The sequence below is a fragment of the Phocoena sinus genome, chromosome 15 (genome assembly GCF_008692025.1).
Source record: "Phocoena sinus isolate mPhoSin1 chromosome 15, mPhoSin1.pri, whole genome shotgun sequence".
Lineage (NCBI taxonomy): Eukaryota > Metazoa > Chordata > Mammalia > Artiodactyla > Phocoenidae > Phocoena > Phocoena sinus.
Genome location: NC_045777.1, coordinates 28,391,830 through 28,414,584, shown reverse-complemented (window position 1 = coordinate 28,414,584; position 22,755 = coordinate 28,391,830). Strand labels below are relative to the sequence as shown.

The 22,755-nt window shown below is 42.9% G+C and overlaps 1 protein-coding gene across 2 annotated transcripts; it reads left to right on the top strand.

The window, feature by feature from the left end:
* The first annotated feature begins 7,759 nt into the window (after positions 1-7,759).
* Positions 7,760-20,141, top strand: SIRPB2 (signal regulatory protein beta 2). 2 transcript variants are annotated; one of them, XM_032604504.1, is made up of 5 exons: positions 7,760-7,979; positions 14,216-14,581; positions 15,658-15,831; positions 16,534-16,599; positions 17,670-20,141. In XM_032604504.1, exons 1-5 carry the CDS (start codon positions 7,793-7,795, stop codon positions 17,765-17,767), a joined length of 891 nt encoding a protein of 296 aa, XP_032460395.1. In that variant the 5' UTR covers positions 7,760-7,792; the 3' UTR covers positions 17,768-20,141. The 2 variants fall into 2 exon arrangements, with proteins under 2 accessions (XP_032460395.1, XP_032460394.1); XM_032604503.1 differs by having other exon boundaries at positions 15,658-15,999.
* Positions 20,142-22,755: the final 2,614 nt, after the last annotated feature.

Here is a 22,755-nt window from a genome sequence, read left to right as displayed (position 1 = left end):
AAATATTTGCAAATCATATATCAGCTAAGGGGTTAATATCTAGAAAATTCTACAACTCAACAACTACAACAAAAATAACTTGATCAAAAATGGGCAAAAGGGCTTCCCTGGTGGCGCAGTGGTTGAGAGTCTGCCTGCCGATGCAGGGGACACGGGTTCGTGCCCCGGTCCGGGAAGATCCCACATGCCGCAGAGCAGCTGGGCCTGTGGGCCATGGCCGCTGAGCCTGCGAGTCCGGAGCCTGTACTCCACAACGGGAGAGGCCACAGCAGCAAGAGGCCCGCGTACCGCAAAAAAAAAAAAAAATGGGTAAAAGACTTGAATAAATAATTCTCCAAATGAAGAAATACAAATGGCCAACAAGCATATGAAAAGATGCTTTAAATCGCTAAGCAGAAATGCAAATTAAAACCACTATGAGATGTCCACACTACCCAAAGCAATCTATAGATTCAATTCAATTCCCATCAAAATTCCAATGGTAATTTTCACAGAAATAGAACAAGCAATCCTAAAATTTGTATGGAACCACAAAAACCTCGAACAGCCTAAACAATCTTGAGAAAGAAGAACAAAGCTGGAAGCATCACACTCCTCATTTCAAACTATACTAACAAAGCTATAGTAATCAAAACAACATCATACTGGCATAAATACACATAGAACAATGAAACAGAATAGAGAGCCCAGAAATAAACCACAAATATATGATCAATTAATTTACAACAAAGAGGCCAAGAACATACAATGAGAAAAGGATGGTCTCTTCAATAAATGGTTTTGGGAAAACTGACAGTCACAGGCAAAAGAATGAAACTAACCACTATAATACACCATACACAAAAATTAACTGAAAATGGATTAAAGACTTTAATGTAAGACGTGAAATCATAAAACTCCTAGAAGAAAACAGGCTATAAGCTTCCTGACAGCAGTTTGGGTGATGATTTTTTTTTTTGAAACTGACACCAGAAAGCAAAGGCGACAAAAGCAAAAATAAGCAAGTGGGACTATATCAAACTAAAAAGCTTCTGCACAGCAAAGGAAACGATCAACAAAATTAAAAGACAACCTACTAAATGGGAGAAAATATTTGCAAATCATATATCTTATAAGGGGTTAATATCTAAAATATATAAAGAATTCATACAACTCAACATCAAAAAAACAAACAACCCAATTTAAAAATGGGCAGAAGATCTGAATAAACGTTTTTCCAAAGAAGACATACAGACAGCCAATAGGCACATGAAAATGTGCTCAACATCACTAGCCATCAGGGAAATTCAAGTCAAATCCACAATGAAGTATCATCTCACACCTGTTAGAATGGCTATTATAAAAAAGACAAAAAGTAACAAATGTTGAAGAAGATGTGGAAAAAAGGGAATCTTTGTGTTCTGTTGGTGGGAATGTAAATTGGTGCAACCTCTATGAAAATCAGTATTGATCTTCTTCAAAAAATTAAAAATAGATATGCCATATGATCCAGCAATTCCACTTCTGGGTATTTATCTGAAGACAACGACAACACTAACTCAAAAAGATGTATGCACCCCACATTCACTGCAGCATTATTTACAATAGGCAAAATATGGAAACGTCTTAAGCGTCCATTGACAGATGAATACATAAAGAAAATGCAGTGTATATGTACATTGGAATACCTTTCAGCCATAAGAAAGAATGAAACCTTGCCATGTGTGACAATATGGGTGGATCTTAAGGACATTATGCTGAGTGAGAAAAGTTGGACAGAGAAGGACAAATATTGTATGATCTTACAATGTGTAATCTAAAACAAACAAACAAAAAGAAGCTCACAGATACAGAGAACAGATTGGTGGTTGCCAGAACCTGTGGGGGCAGAAGACAAAATAGGTGAAGGAGGTCAAAATGCCCTAACTTCCAGTTATAAAATAAGTAAGTCATGGGGATGTAATGTACAGCATGGTGACTATAGTTAATAATACTCTACTGAGTATTTGAAAGTTGCTGAGAGTAAATCTTAAAAGTTCTCAATATACAAATGTCAACTAATTGTGTTGTACACCTTAAACTAATATAATGTTAGATGTCAACTATATCTCAATTAAAAACTCAATTAAATTTTTAAAACCACAATGAGATATCATCTCACATCCATTAGGATGGTGACTATTAAAAGAACAAAAAATAACAAGTGCTGACAAGGATGTGGAAAGATGGGAACCCTTGGTCACTGTGGGTGGGAATGGAAAATAGTATGGAAGTTTCTCAAAAAATTTAAAAGAGATTCTGTCATACAGAGTGAAGTAAGTCAGAAAGAGAAAAACAAATATCATATGCTAACACATATATAGGGAATCTAAAAAAAAAAAAAAGGTTCTGAAGAACATAGAGGTAGGACAGGAATAAAGACACAGACATAGAGAATGGACTTGAGGACACAGGGAGGGGGAAGGGTAAGCTGGGACAAAGTGAGAGAGTAGCATTGACATATACACTACCAAATGTAAAATAGATAGCCAGTGGGAAGCAGCTGCACAGAACAGGGAGATAAGCTCAGTGTTTTGTGACCACCTAGAGGGATGGGATAGGGAGGATGGAAGGGAGACACAAGAGGGAGGAGATATGAGGATATATGTATATGTATAGCTGATTCACTGCTATAAAGCAGAAACTAACACACCATTGTAAAGCAATTATACTTCAATATAGATGTTAAAAAGAGAACTATTATATGATCCAACGATCTCGCCTCCAGTATATATCCAAAAGAATTCAAAGCAAGATCTTGAAGAGATATTTGCACGTTCATGTTCATCACAGCATTATTCTCAATAAGCAAGAGATAAGCAACCCAAATGTCCATCAACAGATAAATGGATAAATAAAATGTGGTATGTCCATACAATGGAATATTATTCAGATGGGAAGGAAATCCCGTCACATGCTACAACTTGGTTGAAGCTAGAGAACATTATGCTAAGCAAAATTACCCAGCCACAAAAGGAAAAATACTGCATGACTCCACTCATATTAAGTATCTAAAGTAGTCAAAATCATAGAAACAATAAGTAGAAAGGCAGTTGCCATGGACAAGTCTGGATAGTTAATGTTTAGTGGGTATAATTTCAGTTTTGCTAGATGAAAATTTTCTGTTATCTGTTGCCCAGCACTGTAAATATATTTGACACTACTGAGTTGTACATTTTAAAAGGGTTAAGATGGTAGATTTATTGGTAGGAGATATTTTTAACCACAATAAAGAAAAATAATCCACAAAAGAACGCTTTAAGATGGGTGAAAGAAGCCAGACACCAGTCATCGTATAATTCTACTTATGTGAAATTCAAGAATCTGCAAAACCAATCTATGGTGACAGAAAATAGATTGGTGGCTGCCTATGGAGTCAGAGATTGAATAGAAAGGAGCAGAGGACTTCCCTGGTGGCATAGTGGTTAAGAATCCGCCTGTCGATGTAGGGGACACGGGTTCAAGCCCTGGTCTGGGAAGATCCCATATGCTGCAGAGCAACTAAGCCTGTGCGCCACAGCTACCGAGCCTGTGCTCTAGAGCCCGCAAGCCACAACTACTGAGCCTGAGTGCCACAACTACTGAAGCCCGCTCGCCTAGAGCCCGTGCTCCACAACAAGAGAAGCCACCGCAATGAGACGCCCACACACTGCGATAAATAGTAGCCCCCGCTCGCCACAATTAGAGAAAGCCCGCATGCAACAACGAAGACCCAACACAGCCATAAATAAATAAATTAATTTTTTTAAAAAAAAAATCTCAATATCTTGAGGTGGTGATTACATGTGTGTATACAGAAATTTTAAAAATCTAAAATTTCAGTGAGCTACATTTTTGTTCCCTTACATACACTACTCTGTAAGTCATACCTCAACAAAAATTAAAACAATACCAACAAACATGTCATGGGATTTGACATAAAATAAGAAAAAATAGACAAAAAAGGGGAATCAAGCCACAGGACAGGACAAGTTGCAAACAGCAGAGAGTCAGGTTCAAGGACCTAGAGGCTTCAGTATTAATGAGACACCAAATGCTCTTCTAAATAAAGAGAATGGGCTTCCCTGGCAGTCCAGTGGTTAAGACTCTGCTGTTCCAATGCAGGGGGCGTGGGTTCGATCCCTGATCAGGGAACTAAGATCCCACATGCAACGTGGCCCAGCCAAAAAATGAAAGAAAGAGAGACAGAGAGGGAGACAGAGAGGGAGAAAGAAAGAAAAAAGAAAGAAAGAAAGAAAGAATGAAAGAAAGAAAGAAAGAAAGAAAGAAAGAAAGAAAGAAAGAAAGAAAGAAAGAAAGAAAGAAAGAAAGGAAGGAAGGAAGGAAGGAAGGAAGGAAGGAAGGAAGGAAGGAAGGAAGGAAGGAAGGAAGGAAGGAAGGAAGGAAGGAAGAAAAAGAAAATGGCTGAAATTATGCTAGATGAATTCAAGTTCAGGTCAAAAAAAGCCATGAAATCCTGCTTTATTCTCATGGAAACTGGGAGATTTGTTGCATACAGAACACTGGACATCCTCACAGCTTTACCTCCCTAGTTTATTCCTAGCTTCTGAAGAACCAAGAATCTGCAATATTCATAGGAACCCACCACCAGTGGTCACAGCTGCCTGTGATTTACAAGTGATTTATGGAAGATTTATGGTGGGGGCCACTGCAAAACCTCACATTTGTCACCTTCTGATGCCCACACATCTTCCCCTCTCCATTTCTAGAGGGGCAATCATGCCTCTCCTTCTCTTTCACCTTCCAAATCTAATGCAAGCATCTCTCCTCAGTAGAACTGAATCCCAAGCAAACCTGGCAAGGAGTTCTGAAAAATGTGGTCCCCAGGATTTAGCTCCTCTGATAAAGAGGAGAACAGAGAAAGAAATGGAGATAAATGTTGATTACAAAAACACCAGTGCTGTTTTTTAAATTGTTTTTGTTTTTTGTTTTTTGTTTGTTTTTGCTGATGAGGTTGAATATTTTCCCTAGATTTGCTTACTGGGTTTTCCATTTTGTGGTAAACAATGAAGAAGCTGTTGTTTTACAAAGTTCTGTTTTTGCAGAGAGAAAAAAGTCAATGTTAAGTGTGGACTTGTGTTTTATATATAACTCAGTTGCCCCTGTTGAAAACAATTTAGACTAACTCCTCAAGCTAGTAATAGACACCACCATTCCTGCAGCAACCAAGTACCAAGTCCACTAAACCAGGAGGAGAATCACTGCTCCTAGATACTGAGAAATTACTGGGAGCCAGTGCCCCACATGCTAATCATATGACACCCTTTTTATGGTGAAGGGACAAGTTTAATATTTTTTATGTACTTCCTTGTGCATTTTTCCTCCTCACAGTAGTCCAGTCCTTCCTGTGCAGCTCTGTCCCGTATCAAAGATGGAGCCTAAGACTTGTTGCCTCAATGAGGGGGCCAAAGGGATTCCAGCCAAAACAAAGAAGACCATTTGCTCAGAAGAGAGTTGAGGTTAGGAAAGTCCCTACAGAAAGCAAGAAGGGGATGTCTTCCCTATGATTTGATGAGGGTGGCAAGTAAGGGGGAGAAAGAGCAGGAGTTGAGATGCTAGGGTCCTGGTAACCATACACTGGGGTCAAAACTCTGGGGTGTGGTGAGAATGGCATATATAAACCCCAAGTGTATTTAGAAATCCTAGGGAAGAAGGGATTTGATCTGGCTTCTTAGGGTGCCCAGGAACCTTCCTAGGGTGCCACAGACCACACAAGGGGCCATGTTCAACCTGACATCTGAACAACAGATCAGAAATAGTGAGGGAACTGAATGTCTCCAGAAACTTGCAACCATGGTTAACCCTAGGGAACATAATATTAGGGAGCCCTATGAAGGAGACTTTAAATCATGTGAATTTTGAACCCCATGGATGCCTGTGGTAAATTACAAAAATATATATAATTCTTTACCCCCTCCCTGTATCCATGCCCTTTGCGATCTGATTTTGCAGCTCCTCTTATTAAGAGGTGAAGTCTATTTTCCATCCCTTGAATCTGGTCTGGTCTTGTGACTTCCTTTGGCCAAAAGAATGTGGCAGAAGTGACATTGTACGTTAGAACTTCTGCTCTTTCTCAAAACTGTCCCTCTCAACTGTGCAAGCCCAGACTAGCCTCCTGGAGAATGAGCGACCATATGGAGGAAAACTGAGGTGGCCCAGGCAACAGTCAGCCAACCCCAGTAGCAAAGCAATTTAGCCAACCTGATGCAGATCTTGAATGCATGGCAATACCAGTCAAAAAGCAGAGATATGAAGAACAATGGAGCTGAGCCCAGATGAAATTAGCAACCCACAGAATCACAAGTTAAATAAATGGTTATTGTTTTAAGTCACAACATTTTTGGTATGATTTGTTACTCAGCAGTGGCTAACCAATACAATACCTTACCTATTAAAATAAATTAAACTAATTTAAAAAAAACTTGAGAATGAAAGAAATAGCTGAGAATGGAATTCACACAGATAAGTGGCTGATTCAAAAGTTCCCCTGTGAGGTTGACATGGAGGTCCTGAGAGTCTGGCAGAATTTTCTAGGCCTGTGATCTGTTCAAAGAGGTTCCAATAGATGGGCCTCCTCAACAGGAGAACAAGTAGAGGAAGCAATGCAATTTAGCAGTGGTGCCAATGAAAGGTCCCAAAGGCCATACAGGACCAGCCACACGTTGACAGACCCAGTGAAAAGTGCTCAGGGATGAAACTAGACCAACCTCCAAGACAGACCCAGACCCCAAGACAGTGTTCAAACCCAAGGCCCGCTATTCCACCCCAGAAAGAAACTTCAGCTTCCTCTGCACCAGGACCATCTGCATTAGGAAAAAAGAAGGGAAGCACTGAAAGCTTGAGCTTCTTTTATTTTCTAGAAGAGACTGAGTTAACCTAAGAGAGAATGATGGCAGCATATACAGTGCTTGCTCCACCCCATACTTGCAAGCATATTTTTATTTTAATTTTATGGATCAATGATTGTCCTAGGGTCACACAGCCAGATCTGTGTAAAGCCAAGATTTGAATCCAAACAGTGCAGCTAGAGAGGCTGTCAGACCTGGAAGAGCCTGGGATTAATTAGCACACTTAATCTTTTCCTTCCTGATAGGTAGCATGATGGGGGCGGTGGGGGGGGGGTCCCAAGGAAGTTTAGATCAATTACAGAAAATTAAGGTACCACAAAACACAGATTTTTGCACAATCCGAGTGTGTTACATTTGGACCCCAGGAAATGGAGGTTTATAAAGTTGCCCATGATTACACAATTAGGAAGAGAGTGTGTGTCACCCTGCAATGTTAAAAGGAGGCCTCTGGGAAGCTTGATAATAAATCCTTCTTAAGCAAATATCACCTCCTCTATTTCCTACATATTATGGATAATGATGGCTAATATGTTTAGCCTTTACATTATGCTAAGCCCTCACACACATATATCATTCCTGCAACACCTTTCTTAGTAAGGGATTGTTACTGTCCCCATTTTGCAAATGAGGCAACAAAGGCTCAAAGATGACAAGTGACTTTGAAATGTCACACAGCCAGGAAGAGGCAGACCTGATTCTTGATCCAAAGTCAGGCTGACCTGAGGGCACAGTATGACAGCCAAGCTCATCTCCCTTCCAGGATGCCAAGGACAGGGTCTGGAAAAGGTCATTAAGTCTTTGACAGAGTGATTACAGGAACTACTGCTCAGACACGAAAGCCGGAAACCTCTCCACCCAGCTTCTTCCTCTTACACCAGCAGCCTTGTCTTGCTGTAGTGAAAACATTTCCCTAAGTAGCCTTGGCCATGAGAAGCAGAAAAAGCCTTGCCCACAGATCTCACTTCAGACTCCAACACCGATCAGAGAACGGAATGGTGGCCAGTCTAGGAGAACACGGGAGGCACACTTTGCCCCCAGTGATGCCCACCCCTACCCGCCTGGCTCATTCATCTCCCCGCTCCTGGCTGCTGGCACTGCTCCTTGTCCTCTGGGGTGAGTAGGATCTGGGACAGAACAGGATCCACCCCTGGCTGATCCCACAGAGAGGTGCCAGGAGGGGCTTGACCCCACCAAGGGGGAGGGGGAGGGGAGAGCTGAGAACTTTCCTGATCCCAGCAGAGTGCAGACCAAGTGTTGAGAGAAGCAGAACTTCTTGGGCAGCACAGGGATGTTAAGCTCCCAGGCTCTGGGTTCATACCGCCGGGTTCTGGCTCAGACACTTGTATGCCTATCTACAAAGAACTGCTCTTTGGGGCCTTTCTCTAGGGCTACTCTATTAAATATGAAAATGGTGAGGCTCAGCCCAGGACCAGCTACGTAATTTGCCCAGCCTTGTGAAAAATAAAAGTACAGGTCCTTTGTTCAAGAAGTATTAAGAGCTGCAATGAACATTTTGGTACATGACTCTTTGAATTATGGTTTTCTCAAGGTATATGACTCAGCCATAAAAAGAAACGAAATTGAGATATTTGTAGTGAGGTGGATGGACCTAGAGTCTGTCATACAGAGTGAAGTAAGTCAGAAAGAGAAAAACAAATACTGTATGCTAACACACATATATGGAATCTAAGGAAAAAAATAATTAAATAAAAAATTAAAATAAATAAAAGGGCATGAAGAACCTAGGAGTAAGATGGGAATAAAGACACAGACCTACTAGAGAATGGACTTGAGGACATGGGGAGGGGGAGGGGTAAGCTGTGACAAAGTGAGAGAGAGGCATGGACATATGTACACTACCAAACGTAAAATAGATAGCTAGTGGGAAGCAGCCGCATAGCACAGGGAGATCAGCTAAGTGCTTTGTGACCACCTAGAGGGGTGGGATAGGGAGGGTGAGAGGGAGGGAGATGCAAGAGGGAAGAGATATGGGAACATATGTATATGTATAACTGATTCACTTTGTTATAAAGCAGAAACTAACACACCATTGTAAAGCAATTATACTACAATAAAGACATTAAAAAAAAGTATTAAGAATTTTAAGACAGCAGCAGTAGAGCATTAAGGCAAGCATGAGGCCTGTCTAAGCTTTGGGCCCTGTGCAACGATACAAATCAAACATCCATGAGCCAAAATGCGACTAATCCTAGGAACCACCTCTTTGTTTGGAGGATTCAATGAGATAATGCATATAAATACCTGGCACGATGTAAAGATTTAGTAACTGTTGGCTATTATTATCATACCCATGTCTCCTCTAAGTCAGGATCAGGCTGATTTAGCTCCTGAGTTTTGGGCCTTCTGGGTACAACTCACCCTCTGAGCCCAGAACCCTCTGATCCACCAGACAAATGCATGGCTATCAGTGGGCTCATTCCACCGTCTGCCCATGTGGGTCTCTGCCCCAAGCCCTACTGAGGTCTAGATTCTGTTCATCACACCTAGGGTCCTCCAGAATTGTCACCCCCAAGAGAGGCCCCAGTGGGACCCTGGTGTGGAGTCAGACCTGGATGCTCCCTCGGTCACTGGCTGTGACTTGGGGCACCACTTCTCTTCTTCCAGCTGGTTTTCTCGAGGAAAATGTGAATCGTAATTCTTATTAACTCATTTCACAAAGACTTTTGAGTGTCCATTACATGTTAGGCACTAGGTTAGGAAATCATATATCTAAACTAACCGGAATAAAATATATTCAAAATATTTTTGAAAAATATTGATTTCTATCATGCTTCCAAAAGGGAACCCCTCAACAGGAATCATGAAAAACAAGAGCATGCAGATGGAAAATGGGTGGAAAGAAATCCCAGAGCTGTGGGAAAGGGAATGGTCCAGCTCCACAGCTAAGGTAGAGACAAAGCACCCAGGACAATTCCCAAAGTCCATGTGACAACATAGAAGGAGAATCAAGAAAGGGAGAGAGAGAGGGGTGTGGGGCACAGGGCCTTATTCCAGGCTCCAGTTTCCTCCCTGCTATTTCACTTTCCCAGACTCACCCCAACTGGGATAAAAATCATGAGACTTTCTGAGCCCTCATCTCCTCCCACTGCCTCTTCTCCATTAGTTCTCCCTTTCTCATCACACACAGAAGCTTCATCTTTATAAATTTTTTAACAGCTTTATTGAGGTATAATTGACATACAATAAACTGTACATATTTAAGGTGTACAATTTGACAAGTTTTGTGGGCATTGGACATTTCACACTTGTGAACTTATCACCAAGATAATCAAGATGAGGAATACCTCAAACACCCATAAAAGTTTCCTTGTGATTCACCCTTTCCACTCCTCCTCCTCCCCAGGCAACAGCTTATCTGCTTTCCATCACTATAGAGTAGTCTGCAATTTCTAGAACTTTATACAACAAACATCATACAGTATATACTCCTGTTTGCCTGGCTTCTTTTACTCATTGTAATTATTCTGAGATTCATTCATATTGTTGCACATATCAATAGTCATTTCTTTTCATTTCTAGCTACCTTATGGATAAACCAGTTTGTTTTTCCACTAACCTATTGACAGACATTTGGGTTGTTCGCAGTTAGGGGCTATTACAAATAAAGCATCTTTGAGCATTCATATAAAAGTCTTTGTGTGGACATATGCTTTCATTTCTCTTGGGAAAATACTTAAGCATAAAATGACTGGATCATATGGTAGGTGATTGTTTAACTTTTTAAGACACTGCCAAAGTGTTTTCCAAAGTGGTTTTACCACTTTACATTTTCATCATCAGTGTAGGAGGATAACATTTCCCCCACATCCTTGCCAACACTTGGTATAGTCAGCCTTTTCAATTTTAGTCATTCTAAAAGGTGTGTAGTGATATCTGATTGTAGTTTTAATTTGCATTTCCCTAATGTGTAATGACGTTGAATATCTTTCATGTGCACTTTTTTTGATGAGGTTCTGTTCAACTCCCATTTTTAAATTGTGTTTCTTATTATTGAGTTTTGAGAATTCTTTGTATATTCTGGTTACAAACCTTTTATCAGATGTATGCTTTGCAAAGATTTGTTCCTACTCTGTGGCTTGTCTTTTCTTCTTTCACAAGTGTCTTTTGAACTCCTTTTAAGAGTTCTTAATTTTTATTTATCAACGTGTTCTTTTATCGATCAAGATTTTGGTGTTGTATCTAAATATATGGTAGAATTCACCAGTGAAGCTATCTGGACTTGGAGTTTTCTTTGTGGGAAGGTTTTTAAAACAAATTAAACGTTTTAAATAGATAGAAACATCTGTTTATCTCTTCTTGAGGTAGCTTTGGTAGTTTGTGATTTTCAAGAAATTTGTTTGTGTTGTTAAGTATATATAGCCATGAAACTTGTTAATAACAATGCCTAATTATCCTTTTAATATCTGTAAAAACTGTACTGGTGTCACCTCTCTCATTCCTGATACCTATCTATGGCTCTCACACTCTCTCTTTCTCTTTCTCTCGCTCTCCTTCTCTCCGTATTCAGAAGGGCTAGAGATGTATTAGTTTTAATGATCTTCTCAAAGATTTTATTCTTGTTGATTTTCTCTATTGTTTTTGGTTTTCTACTTTATTGATTTTCACTCAGATCCTTGTAGTTTCCTTTCTTTTATTTACTTTTGATTTAATTTGCTCCTTTTTTCTATTTTAAGATGAAACTACGGGCATTCATTTAAGTCTTTTCTTCTTTCCTAAATAAGCATTTAATGCTAAAATATCCACCAGCTTAAGCAACATGCCACAAACTTTAATGCTGTGTTTTTGTTTTCATTCAGACCAAAATACTTCCTAATTACCCTTTTATTTTGTCTTTGACTCGTGTATTAGTTTTCAAACATCTGAAGTTTTCGTGGCATCTGTCTGTTACTGATTCTACTAATTTAATTGCATTGTGGTCAAAGTTCATGCTTTTCATGACTTGAATTCTTTTAAATTTATTGGGACTTTTTTATGACTCAGAACATGCTCTATCTTTATAAATGTTCCTTGTACAATTGAAAGTAACTGTATATCCTGCTATTGGGGGATATAATTTTCTGTAAATATCAATTAGACTAAGTTGTTGATAGTATTTTTAAATCTTCTGTATTCTTTCTGATTTTCTGCCTATTTGTTCTATCAACTATTGAAATAAGGATATTGAAATCTCAGACTGTAACTGTGGATTTGTCTGTTTCTCCCTGCAGTTCTGTTGGGTTTTGCTTCATATACTTTCAAGTTCTGTTATTAGGTGCATAAATGTTTGGGGGTTTTATGTCTTCTTGATTATTTTACCCCTTTATCATTGTCAAATGGCATTCTTTATTCCTGGAGATATTTTTTGCTCCAAAATCTACTTTGCCTGATATTAATATAGTCACTCCAGCTTTTGATTAGTGTTACTATGATATATCTTTTTCCATCATTCTTCTTTTAACATATTTGCATCTTTATATTTACAGTGGAGTTCTTGTAGGCAACATGTAGTTGGATATTACTTTTTTGTCCAATCTGACAATCTCTAACTTTTACCGGGAATATTTAGACCATTTACATTTAAAGTAATCTTTGATATGATTAGGTCTAAATCTATTACTTTCCTATTTGTTCTACTTGTTCTTTGTTCCCTTTTTCCTCTTTTTCTGTTTTCATTTGGTAATTTAATATTTTTATAATGTTATTTTCTCTACTTTATTGGCTTATTAGCTATAACTTTATTGTGAAGTTTAGTGGTTGTTTTAGGGTTTATAATATACCTCTGTAATTTATCAACATCTACCTTAAGTGATATCATACCATTTCACATATAGTATAAGAACCTTATGATGGTATACTAACATTCTCCCCACACCAGCCTTTATTCTATTATTGCCTTAACTTTACCTACACATGCATTATAAGCCTCACAATAGAATGTTACTATATTTTATTATTTTGGGACCTTGCTTTCTAGATTAGCTAGGTGGGACCAGAGCACCTCTCTCTAGGTAGAGTACTCCCTTCTGTGTAGTCTACCCATTGCCCTGTCGATCATGAGGTTTTCCAGTTTTACAGGTGGGAGCAGGCATTATTCTCAGCCCTGTGCTGACTGATGGGCACAGTTCAGCACATCCATGTGAGGAAACTACCTGAGGCCAGGGGAAGAACGACTAGAAAGAATTAGAGAGAACAAGGTCTGACTGACTCAAATAATGGTGTTTGGGGGTGGGTGTTTGCTGAACTTCCTGGAACTAAGGACAAACGAAATTCCTAGGATTGAATGTGGGGTGTCACTTGGTCACAGCTGTGAGGCAGTTCTTAGTGGCTAATGGCACATGCCTAGCGGAAGATGAGGGGAAATTAATTTAGAATTCCACAACCCTTCCCTAGATCCTGTTAGAAGGGAATGTTTGCTTCATTCAACTCCCCTACCTCACTCCCAACTGAGAAACACCGCGATACAAACTTAAGTCTTGGAATGAGACCAAGTTATTCCCAAGGCCCGACGGAAGCACAGATGAAGGGAAACTCGAGGCACAAAGCTGATGACCTGTAGTGAGCAGAATCTTGAGGCAGTTGATCTGAGTCCAAATCCTGGCCATGACACCTACTGAATGCATGGTTCCCCTCAGGTTTCTGCACCTCCTTGAGCATTGGTTTTCTCTCAGAAATGGAGAACCTCACAGAGCTCTTGGAGGGAGTACCTGAGTTGCTGTTCATAACCCAGGTGTAGAAGAACTTCCATTGGGAGGGCTTGGCCTTCCTTCTCTGTGCCCAGTCTCAAGCCAAACTCAATAGTTCAACCTATCTTCTTCTTATAAGGTCACCAGTTATATTTGGGTTAGGACCCACCTATGCGACCTAATTTTAACTTAATCACCTATTTAAAGACCCTATCTCCAAATGGAATCTCATTCAGAGGTACTGGGAGTTAGGACTTCAGTATATGAATTTGTCGGGGAGGCAAAATTCAGCCCAATTAGCAGTGATCCTGGGAAAGCTACCTAACTCTTTCTGGGTTCTCAATGTCTTCTATTATAAAATGGGGATGATGCTGCCAACGTCTAAGGAGTGTTGGAGGAATAAATGAGATAATACATGCATTGCCTGGCACATGGTGAGCACTCAAGTGCCATCTATTACTCATAAGTAATCCATTTAACAGCCCTGCTCTCTCTCTCTCTCCAGCCAGCTGCCTCATTTCCTCTTTTACTTCCCTCTCCAACAACACCCCTCAAGTGTTCTAAGCAATTGTTCTTGACCAGCTGATGGCTGGTTTATGTTAAGTTTGCCTCTTAGGGCTCCAAGTCCCTCCAGCCCAGCACAAGGCCTTTCTTCCTCTGTTGCAGGAGCTTCTGAGCAGAGCAAGGGGGGTAAATGGAAGGTCCTGCAGCCTGAGGGCCCCATGCTGGTGGCAGAAGGTGAGACACTCCTGCTGAGGTGTACAGTAGTCGGCTCCTGCACTGATGACATGATACAATGGGTCAAGGTGAGCAACCAGGACCAGCAGGAAATTTATAACTTCAAACATGGCTTCTTCCCCGGGGTAATGCCCATGATCCAGAAGACACTGGAACCATTTAATTGCGACTATTCCATCTATATCCACAATGTCACCACGAAACATGTTGGAACCTATCACTGTGTGAGACTTGATGGCTTGAATGAGCCCTCAGGAAAGAAGCTGGATGAGGGCACCTCCGTGTTTGTGAAGAGTGAGTATCAGGCCCTGCAGGTCATAGCATTCTGCTCTGATCTATCTCCCTGCATCAGTCACCTTTATCCACAGTCATGCTGCACACACAAAATCTCCATGGCATATAACAATTAGTATGTCTCACTCACACATTTACAGGCAGCTGGGGTGGTTCTGTTCTACATGTCTCATTCCAGGGCCCAGACTGGCCAGAGTACATATTTCTCTTGGAGATGGCAGAAGAACAAGCGGGCAAGTCCCAACACCCTAAGCACATTTCAAGCTTCTACTCATATAATATCTGCTAACAGCCCATTGGCTAAAGCAGGTCACATGGCTAAGGTCAAAGTTAAGAGACAAGGAATTGTACCTGGCCACCATGAATCCACAGCAAGAGTATGGATGTGCCACACTATCAGAGGAGAGTCAAGAACTGGGGCTGATCATTTAATCCCCAAGTAACCAGTCATACTATCTATAAGCCCACCATTGGTGACCTGGACACCCAAATCCTGGGTCTGTCATTCAGTATAAATGTGTCCTTAAATTAGTCACTTCAGCTCTATCTCCTTCAAGTGCTGAACTTGCAAAATAGGCAACAAAATTCCTACTTCAAGGGATATTCAGGTGATGAAATAGAAGAATTGATGTTTGTGAAACCCCCGTAAACCATTGACATGGAGGGTATCCATGTATGTGTGGTGGAGTGGGGAGGGGGGTTCATTTTAACTTAATGCAAGCATTTCAGGAAGTCTTCTCTGACTCCTTCCAAGCTTCTCTTAGTCCTGCAGTCCTCTGGGTTTCCAACCTCAGGGGGATTTTCTGGACCATCTCCACCCCCAGACAGAGAACTTCTTCAGGGCAGGACATTTGTAGGTCTTAGCAAGCTTCCTTTTCCCCAATCCTAGCATCAGCACATAGTAGGTACAGAGAATTCCTTTACTGAGTGAATCAATTAGTGAATAACAAGGGAATGCGGGAGGGAGTGACTGAGTGAAGAAAACAGGGGAAGCAAAGGGAGGGTAGATATGAGGGAGGAAATGATTGGACTACGGAGGGAGAGAGGGAACAACAAAGTCCTCTCTTTGGCTGCAGGAGCTGGGGACCCAGAGCCAGACCTCTGGATCATCCAACCCCAAGAGTTGGTGTTGGCGACCACTGGAGACACTGTCTTACTGAACTGCACGGTGCTTGGAGATGGTCCCCCCGGACCCATCAGGTGGTTTCGGGGAGCTGGTCTGAGCCGGGAGGCCATTTACAACTTTAGAGGTATCTCCTACCCCAATGTGACAGCGGTCCGGGCTTACAACAATGATTTCAGCATTCTTCTGCGTGGCATCTCCACTGAGCATTCAGGCACTTATTACTGTGTAAAGTTTCAGAGGAAACCCAACAGGCAATACCTATCTGGACAGGGCACCAGGCTGAGAGTCAAAGGTGAGACAGGTGGTTTAGGAGATGTTGGGGGAGAGGGGGAGGTGGTCCACAAGGAAAATTTCATCATGTCCCAAACAAGCTAGCTCTTCTTAGCCTCAAGGCCTTTACATAAGCTATTCCCTCTGCCTGGAATGCTTTCTCCTTTTCTACAGAGAACTTCTACTCATCCTTCAAGGCCCAGCACAAATAGCCCCTCCTCTGTGAAACCTTCTCCTTCTCCCAGGCAGAGTTAATTTACCCCCATTCTGAGCTCCACAGAACATTTTATAGACTGTTAATGATTCAACAAACATCTGTTGCATGCCTGTTGACTACTCTACACTGTACTAGGTGCTGCAGACACTGCAGTGAAGCAAGCATTGTCCCTACCCCAGAGAGGCTCATGCAGTTCTAACTACAGGGCTTGACTTCTAGCCCCCATCCCAGGCAGAAACTGGCAGACTCATCTCAGGGACCCCAGCTCCTAACACAGGGACTCAAGAAGTGGAGTGGTAGAAAGAAAGAGGAGTGTGAGACCACTTCTCTTCCTTGCAGCAAAACACACTTCTCTCCAAGAGTCAGAATTCACCAATGAACGTGCAGCCAAGGTATTTCCATCAGGTGAGTGTACCTATCTCCAGTGGCGTTAACCAGGCTCCCACAGGTAAGTGGGGCCAGAGATGGCTTGGCCATGGGAAAGGTGCAGTCCCAGACTTCTAGGGCCCTTCTGCCACTAGGACAGTTCCCAGGACTCCATCTCAGCTGCAGAACCAGAACCCAGAGAACCACATTAAAGCTCAGTCAAAGAAAGGACTTTCTAACAGTCAGTACTAACTGTTCAGTGGGCAGTCTTGCTTACGAGGTGGTGAGCTCCCCGTGATTCAGAGCAAGGCTACACTATGAAGCTGTGCATAACAGTGCTGAAGAGCATGGCTTTGTAGCCAGGCTTCCTGGATTGAGTCACTTTCTAGCTGTGAGATTATGGACAAGTTGCCTTACTCCTTGAATCTCTGGTGCCCTGCTCTGTGATCTAGGGGGAAGAAGGGAGATAAGAAACACAGAACCTACCTCATGGGGTTATGTACAGATCCAATGGGGCCACATGAGTCAAGTGCCCAGAACTGTGCCTGTCACATCACCTCAAGGTACACTCAAGGGCACTTGATAACTGGGGCGAACTTGGAATAGAGGTGACCAGGTTAGCTTCCCTGATGCTCAGCCCTTTTCCTGCCATTCTTGGGAGCAAAACCACTTGGCCCCATCACTACTTTGACACATGTAGACCTGAGCAAATCACTTCCCCACTCTGGATCTGTCTCCTTACCTATACAAGCTGGATTGCTATCCTACCTTGCAAGATTAGTTTGAGGATTATATAAGGCAATTAGGAAGTGCTTAGCTCAGGGCCTGGGACAGAGGAGCTGAGCAGTATATAACGAAAGAAATTTTCTATTGTTATCAGAGGTCAGAGATGCTGTCAAGATGATTAAAGGTACAGGTAGGATATTGGGCAAAGGCTCTTCGAGCCTGGGACAGGGGGATGGGAGGTCTTTGATCTCTTCCAGGGTAAAAAGGATGAGGCCCCAGAGGTTATACAGAAGCTTGACCCAACTCCACCATAGAGGCACTGAGGTGTGGGCTGTTGGGGGCTCAGCTGGGGTCCTTCCTGAGCTTTCCTCTGTGTCCCCCAGGCCTCCTGTCTGTGCTCACTCTTGCGGTCCTGGGGCTGAAAGCAGTGACCTTGGCTGCACTCCTGCTGGCCCTGGCTGCCCACCGGAGGAACCCTTGACAAGAAGATGTCAAAAATTCAGGCCCAGCAGAGCTGTGCTCATCTTGGCATGGGGCATGGGGTATGGATGACTGTTCAGCCCTAGAGTGGGTCCTCTAAGAGAGGGCCAGGGACTCCTCAATCATTCCTCTGCCTCCAATTCCAGCCTCCAGTTGCCCTCAGGCCTTATGACGAACTCCAGATTCCCTACACCCGATTTCCTTTCACCTGGCGAAATTCCCCATTTGGCACTGGGCTCCCCTCTGATTTGCCTTCCTCTCTCTTCTCAGCCTGTTTAAGCCCTCCTTGTCCTTCAAGACCTTGCCCGGGTCTCTCCCTGAGGCCCTTGCTTCTGCTGCAGCCCCTTCTGGAGGGCTTGCCCCCTTGCTCCCCACTCCACATTTTCTCTTCCTTCAAGATGCAACTCAGAGTCTTTCCCAGAAGTTTTCCCTGAGTGTCTCTGAGCCCAACCAGACCACCTGTGCCCCTCCATCTACATGCTTCCTTCCTCCTTTCCTGCCTTCTTTCCTTCTCCACTGTGGCTGACTTGGGTGGCTGTAACAGTTAGAATGCAGGTTTGGCAACTTTAACAAAACTCTTAAATAACAGTGGCTCAAATCAGAAGAAAGTTGGTTTCTTTAGTAATATTCCAGTATAAGCTGGCCAGGCAATTCGGGACTCCCTGGTATTGAGACCCAGGATTCCTTGATCTTGTTGTTACCAGGTCCATATCCCAGGCAGAAAGACCAGGGAAAGAAGTAGTGAGGGGGAGAATGACACTTCCCTTCAAGGTCACAGCTGGGAATTTGTCCACATCACCTCTAATTGGCTGGAATGTGGTCACATGATCACACCTAGCTGCAAGGAAGGCTAGGAAATGTAGTCTTTATTCTAGCAAGGTGCGCCCAGCTAAAATCTGTCACTAGAGAATCAGAGAGTAAACATCAGTAGATAACCAGTGATCTCCACCTCTGTGGCATAGAGACAGTTTCTTACTTGTTCCGTGGGACACCTGGATTCAATTCCCAGATGAAATGGCATCTCTTTATACCTCCGCCTCCACTAGGGCAGCATAATGGAGGGCAGTAGTTCTCAAGAAGAGAATACTTTGCCCCCCAGGGGTTATGTGGCAATGTCTAGAGATATTTTTGATTGTCACAACTTGGGGGGTACTATTGTCATCTAGTGGGTAGAGGTCAGGGATGCTGCTAATTATCCTATAATGCACAGGGCATACCCCACAACGGAGAGTTATCTGACCCAATATATCCGTAGTACCGAAGTTGAGAAACCCTGGTGTAGGGGAAAGCATGCATTCCTTGGAGTCAGACACGCCCGATTTCTAATCCTGAAGCCCCCACTCCCTCCCTGACCACCATTAGTAACAAACTGCACCTCTTGGAACGTCGAGGACAATCACGTGGACTCTCTGCACTGTATAAGAAGCAATTCAATTCAACATCCACTGAGGGCTTACTATGTGCTATGTGCTCTGTGTACACTCAGTGCATGCAAACTCCCTTTCCTCTTTCCACACAGACATTTATTAGCACCTATTAGGTCGGGAAGTGGATTAGTCTGGATGTTTTTCATCATAACAAACAGAAAAGCAGCTGGAATAATACTAAGTCTAACGGGCCATTAATTTAGTCTGAGTGTTTTGTGCCAGTTTCAGCATATCGATAACCAGTGTTATAGTTGGACTGGCCCTTGTGGTTGGTATTATGAGTGCAAGATGCCCTTCGGTGATACCCATCAGGAAACTTTGAAGAAACAGAGGCTTATTACTTTACAAGACCTGGAATTTACACAGCATTCCTGGGGCCACACAGTGAGGTCACAGAGAAAGAGAGAGAAAGAGAGAGAGAGACAGCACCTGGGGTTCTGTTTTATTGGGGTTGATGATTTTGTGGGCTCACTCTTTATTGGTAAATTTAAAACTTAAGAGTGGGAATTTAAAGCCCAGGAAGAAGAAAAAAAAAACAACAACTGGTAGCTCAAATGATCAGTTACTGAAAACAAACAAGATCTCTAAAACAAAGGAAGCTCTATGGGGGAAGATGGCCTGACTCTTTATCTAGCCCTGTGGCTGGCAATGTTTTTATTCAAGATAAACACATTGAAGGGGATGCCTCTTTGAAATGGATGCCTCAACAATCAAAACTTAAATCAGATAATCGCATTACAAAAAAGGAAAAAGAAACAAGTGTCAAGGTTTACACTGCACTGAAAATTGAATAAATAATTGAATTACCAGATATCAGAAGAAAGGGTAGATATAATAAATTGAATAATGTCTCCCACAAAAGATATCCAAGTCATAATCCTTGGAACTTGTTAATGTTACCTTATATGGCAAAAAGGACTTTGCAGATGTGATTAAAGATCTATAAATGGAACAGTGGTCCTGAATTATTCAGGTGGGCCCTAAATGCAATCACAAGTGTCCTGATGAGAGAGAGACAGAGGGAGATTCCACCCAGAAGAGGAGGAGAAAGCAATGTGACCACAAAGGCAGAGATGGGAGTGATGCGGCCACAAGCTAAACAATGCTGGCAGCCACAAGAACCTGGAAGAAGCAAGGAGCAGATTCTCCCCCGTGTCTCTGGAGGGAGCATGGCCCCCTAACACCTTGATTTCAGCCCAGTGATACTGATTTCATACTCTGGTCTCCAGAAATAGGAGAGAATAAATTTCTGTTGTTTCGTGCCATCAGATTTGTGGTAATGTGTTACAGCAGCCATGGGAAACGAATAGCATGGAACTGGGCCTCTGAAATAACTGGAGGTGGTTGCCTTCTCTGCCCCTGAAAATCTCCTCACCTGACAGGGTCCTGCATAGTCTGCTTCCTGCAACACACACCCCCATCTTATCTCCCAACACCACCCTTTAAACTGACTCCACTCTGGCACCCACATGGGCCTCGGCCACACACATTCCCTAATTCAGCCAAGTCTCTACATAATTGTTTCCTTCAAGAAGCCTCCTGAGATCACCCCCTCCACCGCGACATCTTCCTCCTTCTCATTTCCCATTTGCACCTTAAGTTTTCTTCTCAGCACTTACTGCTACGTGTACGTGTGAGTGCGTGTGTATTTATTTCCTTGATGATTATTAGTTGTCCCCACTAGAATTTGAGCTCACTGAGGGCAGGAACCTAACTTTTCACTATTGCAGCCCCTTACATTCCGACATAAAAAGTAGTTGAAGGCTGACAACATGCCAGGCAGTTGATGGAAGGTGGAACTAGAAAGTGGGACCGGGGTAAGGCCAGGATGGGAACAAAGGTGTGGATGAAATTGGAGGGGACTGGGATGAAACTTGGGGAGGGAGTGAGCTTTGAAGGGTGGGGGAGCATGTAGTACTGGGAGTGGGGTTACGGGAGAAAGAGGTGGGGCTGGGTGGGTCAGGAGCAGGTGGTGGTGGATCTTCAAGGTTGGGGGGAGCCTGGAGCTGGTAGTGGTTGTGGGACTTGGGGGTGGAGGTGGGGCGAGGGGAGGTGGGCGGAGGGAGGGGCTAGAGGTAGGAAGGTGGCAGGGCCTTCAGCACCACCCCTCACCCAGTTTTGTTAAGGATATTTAGATAAATGTTATGAAAATGTAGTTTCAACTTCACACCCTCACATTCCCTTCTAATCACATTGTGGCCCTAAATACCTCCAGTCAGATCATCTGGAGCTGCGTCCAGAAACCAGCCATGGAAGCACAGTCCTACAGGCCAAAGAGAGACAGGGGTGGTGTAGTGGTTGGGAACACAAGGCTCATATCTGAGACGCCTGGATTCAAACTCATTTAGGAATCTAGGGTTCCCCATTTACAAAATGGAAATGATAATAGAACTCACTTCATAGAGTTGTCATGAGGATAAGTTAGTGTATTTAAGTTTCTTTTAAGAGTGTCTGGGGGCTTCCCTGGTGGCGCAGTGGTTGAGAGTCCGCCTGCCGAAGCGGTCCGAGAAGATCCCACATGCCGCGGAGCAGCTTGGCCCGTGAGCCATGGCCGCTGAGCCTGCGCATCCGGAGCCTGTGCTCCGCATCGGGAGAGGCCACAACAGTGAGAGGCCCGCGTACCGCAAAAAAAAAAAGAAAAGAGTGTCTGGGACACAGTAAGTGTTCAATAAACATTAGCTATCAGGTAGTGTTACAGGGGAAGGATACCCAGAGGCCTCTGGAGGAGGGGCCAGGGATGCCCTGGCATAAGAAAGTGTTTTCCCAGGGGCACAAAAGTGAAGAGGGGTGACAGCTGGAATCAGGGACTCAAATACTAGTTGAGGAGCTGGATCATGGGGAGCGGATCACCTTCAGACCTTTAAGCTGGGGCAAGTCATCAGTCAGTTTCCAGGGTGGAAAGACCTTGCTTGCAGCTGAGCATGAACATAGTGTAGAGTGAGCCCCCAGGCTCTTGGACTTTCTGGGAAGTTGGAGGGCATCTGGGGTGGACACAGCAATGAAGGGGGAAGGAACTGGGAACCAGGGCTGGTGCTGGATGCCCTGCAATGGAAAGGAGATAGTTGCACCACAAAAAACGGTCATTCCTCCCACACATCCCGCCAGGACCTAGTGCAGCTGAAAACCTGCTCTTAATAAAGTGAACCTAGACCCTAATTCATTTAACATATAAACTTAAAAGTATTTTTTTGCACGGTTTTGATATATACCAAATTTCCTAGGAATGCAACTGCTGTGTCCATCAAGGGAAGACTGAACTTTGTGTTGTTCATAGTCTTACTGAGGCTTTTTTTAAAACCATTTTGAAAAATTACATCACCCACAGCGGCACGCTAACAACATTTTTAATCAACCATAATACAGCCCTGTACGTAGAGGCCAGCACGTAACGGCTTCATTTTGCTTTGTACTGTTCTTATACCTGAGGATTGAAATACAGATCATTTTATCCCAATTACTATCCTTTCTTTCCTCCAGTTAGGGCATGATATTGGTTTTCTCAGTGCATGTAGGTCAGTTTTATTATCTCTGGATTCCATTTAAGGCAGTAAAGGGATGATAC

Excerpts from the sequence above, each read along its gene's own strand:
- SIRPB2 (XM_032604503.1), top strand. The coding sequence starts at position 7,793 with ATGAGAAGCAGAAAAAGCCTTGCCCACAGATCTCACTTCAGACTCCAA. Across the intron at positions 16,000-16,533 it reads CACCAGGCTGAGAGTCAAAG|CAAAACACACTTCTCTCCAA; the intron begins GTGAGACAGGTG and ends TCTTCCTTGCAG. Across the intron at positions 16,600-17,669 it reads AGCCAAGGTATTTCCATCAG|GCCTCCTGTCTGTGCTCACT; the intron begins GTGAGTGTACCT and ends TGTGTCCCCCAG.